The 4360-nt window shown below is 42.6% G+C and overlaps 1 protein-coding gene across 1 annotated transcript; it reads right to left on the minus strand.

Moving 5' to 3' along the window:
• Nucleotides 1-638: 638 nt before the first annotated feature.
• LOC118939935 (zinc finger protein 45-like) lies at nucleotides 639-2728 on the minus strand. The gene is made up of 2 exons (XM_036947878.1): nucleotides 2498-2728; nucleotides 639-2047 (listed from the first exon to the last, which is right to left on the minus strand). Exons 1-2 carry the CDS (start codon nucleotides 2703-2705, stop codon nucleotides 1332-1334), a joined length of 924 nt encoding a protein of 307 aa, XP_036803773.1. The 5' UTR covers nucleotides 2706-2728; the 3' UTR covers nucleotides 639-1331.
• Nucleotides 2729-4360: the final 1632 nt, after the last annotated feature.

The raw sequence follows: 4360 nt of genomic DNA on the forward strand, positions 1-4360 counted from the left end.
CGACCATCGCCCTGAATAATGCTAGCAAACTAACCACACAATCTGAAGAAAATGAAAATAAAACATAACATTATTAATATCCTGCAGGGAAAAAGATCAGTCTGTGCCTGCTGTTGACGAATTAATTTAATGGACTAATAAGGATTACAAAAACTGGGAGGATATTCCACTACACTTTTGATAAATCACATGCACCCCCAGACTGAATAGAGCTAACGTTAACCAGATACATTTAGAGAAAGATGTCCAATGTAGTTCGGCAAAAATCATAATTAATTCGCCAGAATATGTTCCAACTTCACCCCGTACATATTTGTAGCGCACTAGATCCATGTTGATTGACAGTTTTCTGGTCCAACCAGAGGGTCGAGTATGCGTATCACTAGCCAATCCGTTTTTTTGGAAGTGCGATACTGTCTCTGGGTGCGTGGAGAGTAGCCTAATCCATGGAGACAGTGCCACAAAATGAGTAGGCAGTGACAAAACCTGGCCAGATCATTTCAAATCATCAGTCTCAAATCTAAGTCATGTGACATCTCCTTAGTTCTCGGACTGAATTATTTACATGCTTTAATTATTGAACATGTTTTTTTCAATGGCATCAAATAGCTAAGTAGGGATAAGACTATGGCAACAGATTTGGTGTGTTGATTATTTATTTTTTTGCCATCAGGTGTGCACATTAGAAAGATCACTGAGGTATAAAAAAAAGGACAGTAATGTAGGCATATGGAAAATGTTTTGGATCTTGTGATCACTGGAGGAAATGGTCAAAACAGATGTGACGTGACATTACGCCATATGAACATGACGAAAACAATCTTTATGCACAGACAGGTGCAAGATACGCCTCTAAAACTTGACCTTATTTGATTTATTTGACAAAGATAACGCACATTGATCAAGACATATTTCCATCTGCAGTCCCTGGGAAAGTGGTTACAAACATGTAAAAGACAACACACACAAAATAGCCATAGATATCCTATTTATTTATTTTACCTTTATTTAACTAGGCAAGTCAGTTAAGAACAAATTCTTATTTTCAATGACGGCCTAGGAACAGTGGTTTAACTGCCTGTTCAAGGGCAGAATGACAGATTTGTACCTTGTCAGCTCGGGGATTTGAACTTGCAAAATTCCGGTTACTAGTCCAATGCTCTAACCACTAGGCTACCCTGACGCCCCTATAATTAACCATAACATGGTTATAGTGTAATTATATGGCAATAGCATATAGCATATTATAATATTATATGGCAATAGAATTAAAAGCATCAGGATGTAACTTTTTCATAACAACTGTTGCCCTTTCCCCACACAAGGTGCTGTCATATATTCTCCCTCTCGTGGGTAATCCTTATGTGCCTTCCAAGGGAGTTCATCCATTTGAAGGATTTGCCACAATAATTACACCTAAACGGTTTTCCGTCAGTGTGAATTGTCTGATGCCTATTCAATGCGCTTGTTGTCATAAAGCATTTTCTACATATAGGACACTTATATGGTCTCTCCCCTGTGTGACTCCTCACGTGCGCTTTCAGATGATGAATATTGCTGAAACATTTGTCACAAACACGGCATTGCCATGGCTTCTCTCGGTTTTCCTGACTTTGTATTTGGTAAAGATATGAGGACTGAGCTGCTGGGTTCTCTCCGTCTTCCTCGCTTTCTATTTGGTGAAGGTATGAGGACTGACTTGGGTTCTCACTGTTTGTCTCACTTTGTATTTGGTCAAGATGTGATGAATGAGTTGGGTTCTCTCGGCTTTCCTCACTTTGTACTTGGTGAAGATGTGATGAATGAGTTGGGTTCTGAATCGGATCATAGTTACTTTTCAAACAGGAAGGACTGAATGTGAAGTCTTTGGTACCAGACTCTAGCCATTGAAGTTGCTCTTCCCTCCGACTGGTCCGGAGTTCCTCCTGCTCCTTTTTAATCTGTGTGGCCTCCGGACCATCCGGTTCCAGACTAGGGCTCCACTGCTGCTCACAGTGTTGCTGCTCAGGGGGAAGATCCTCGTCAGAGACAGTCAGCGGCTGGGGATCTGAGGGAGAATGGATCAAAAAATATCAAATTACATGATGAAAGCAATACATATAAGCAGTAATAAGTAGAAAACAAAGACACGCTAAGTCTGGATTCAAACCACAGCCGGGATTCGAACACCTGCCACTGGCTTATGCGTCCTCCCACCCCATGCACAAGATTGTCTTTTGATTCTTACTTTTGTAAAACCTACAGCATAGTGAGCATGCCGAGTTGAAGCAGGCCAGGCAAACCTGCATCTTTTGGGGGTCTGACAAAACATGTAGAATGCAGGTAGCTAGCTGAATTAGTTCTTGAGAATCCAAGGGGCAATGCTGGCAATGCAATTTGAGTCAGAAGGGCAAATATTAATGAGCTTCACATCAATCTGTAGTAGCTAGATGCAGTAATATCAAAGCTGTATAAACTAAGTAGCTAGTGCCCATAAGCGTTGTAAAAAGTCACAAACCTGTTTTTTGTAACCTTAGCATCCCCCGTAGACGGCTGTTCTCCTCTTTCGTGCGGGAAACTTCTTCCTGGTACTCTATAATTGTCTTTTCAATTGTCCCAAATATCTCATCAGCAGCAGCTGTCAATCTTTCGTTGAGAAACAATCTCAGCAACTCTATTTTTGACATTTTGAGGAATGCTAGTCGAGTAGCTACCCCAAGTAACATAAACAAAGCAGTGAGGTTCTTACTTCCGGTCACGTGTTTCTCTCTCACGATTTTCTAAATAAAAGTCCCGTCGAGCACTCTGAAATGGGATAAACTGAAATAAGATATGAAAATTGGATTATTAAATTGAAATTGGATTGAGTAATAATTCATGCTCCCAGAAAAAAAATAAGTGAAAGACAAAACGATTTAATAACTATATAACTATACATGTTTATAACTATATAGGCTATGCTATTTAACATATTTTGAGAAAATCTATAATCTATTGATAGATTGGCGCAGCGGTCTAAGGCACAGCATCCCAGTGCTAGAGGCGTCACGACAGACCCTGGTTTGATTACAGGCTGTATCACAACTGGCCGTGATTGGGAGTCCCATAGGGTGGTGCACAATTGGCCCAGCATCGTCCGGGTTAGAGTTTGGCCAGGGTAGGCCGTCATTGTAAATAAGAATTTGTTCTTAACTGACCTGCCTAAAATAATACATTACAGAAGATTAATGTAAGAGTGTAGATTGGTTACATTTGTTTGAGGGGCTACTAATGATCATCAGCAGCATCAGAGCTTTGAGAATCCTAATTACCATGACTAAATGGTCACATGGAATTTGACTGCCTTCATGACTCGTGACCGCCAGCGTGGCCGTAATATGGTCACCGCAACAGCCCTAGCCATGCAGCATATTTTAGTGGTTCACAATAACGGCCATATGGATGTGGAATGCGAGTTGAGGAAGACAGCCGTGCCCAACCAGGTGCAGTCAGTGGAAGACCTGTAACCCGGTTGAAGACAACAACCCTCTGTCGCGAGAGCTCACAGGAGGATCTTCAGTGGCTAAGGAACCGTCTCCGGGGCAGGTTCAGTGGGACGACATGTCTCCTGGAACCTGAGCCAGAACAACAGCTTCCCTCCCTGTCACCCTGTCTGTACCGGACATTGTTAAAAAACAAGGGCACCTGGGGCATGCAGGCACCCTTGCTGGCATGGCGCTGTCAGCGTGTCACGTTCTGACCTTAGTTCTTTTGTTATGTCTTTGTTTTAGTATGGTCAGGGCGTGAGTTGGGTGGGTTGTCTATGTTAGTTTTTCTATAATTTGCTATTTCTGTGTTTTGCCTGGTATGGTTCTCAATCAGAGGCAGCTGTTAATCGTTGTCCCTGATTGAGAACCCATATTTAGGTAGCCTGTTTTCTATTGTGTTTGGTGGGTGATTGTTTTCTGTTTTCTGTTGTGTGTCTGCACCAGCCAGAACGGTTTTCTGTTGTGTGTCTGCACCAGCCAGAACGGTTTTCTGTTGTGTGTCTGCACCAGCCAGAACTGTTTTCTGTTGTGTGTCTGCACCAGCCAGAACGGTTTTCTGTTGTGTGTCTGCACCAGCCAGAACGGTTTTCTGTTGTGTGTCTGCACCAGCCAGAACTGTTTTCTGTTGTGTGTCTGCACCAGCCAGAACGGTTTTCTGTTGTGTGTCTGCACCAGCCAGAACTGTTTTCTGTTGTGTGTCTGCACCAGCCAGAACGGTTTTCTGTTGTGTGTCTGCACCAGCCAGAACGGTTTTCTGTTGTGTGTCTGCACCAGCCAGAACGGTTTTCTGTTGTGTGTCTGCACCAGCCAGAACGGTTTTCGGGTTGTCGGTTTATTGTTTTTTGTTCTGTGTT

Source organism: Oncorhynchus mykiss, chromosome 2, assembly GCF_013265735.2.
Source record: "Oncorhynchus mykiss isolate Arlee chromosome 2, USDA_OmykA_1.1, whole genome shotgun sequence".
Lineage (NCBI taxonomy): Eukaryota > Metazoa > Chordata > Actinopteri > Salmoniformes > Salmonidae > Oncorhynchus > Oncorhynchus mykiss.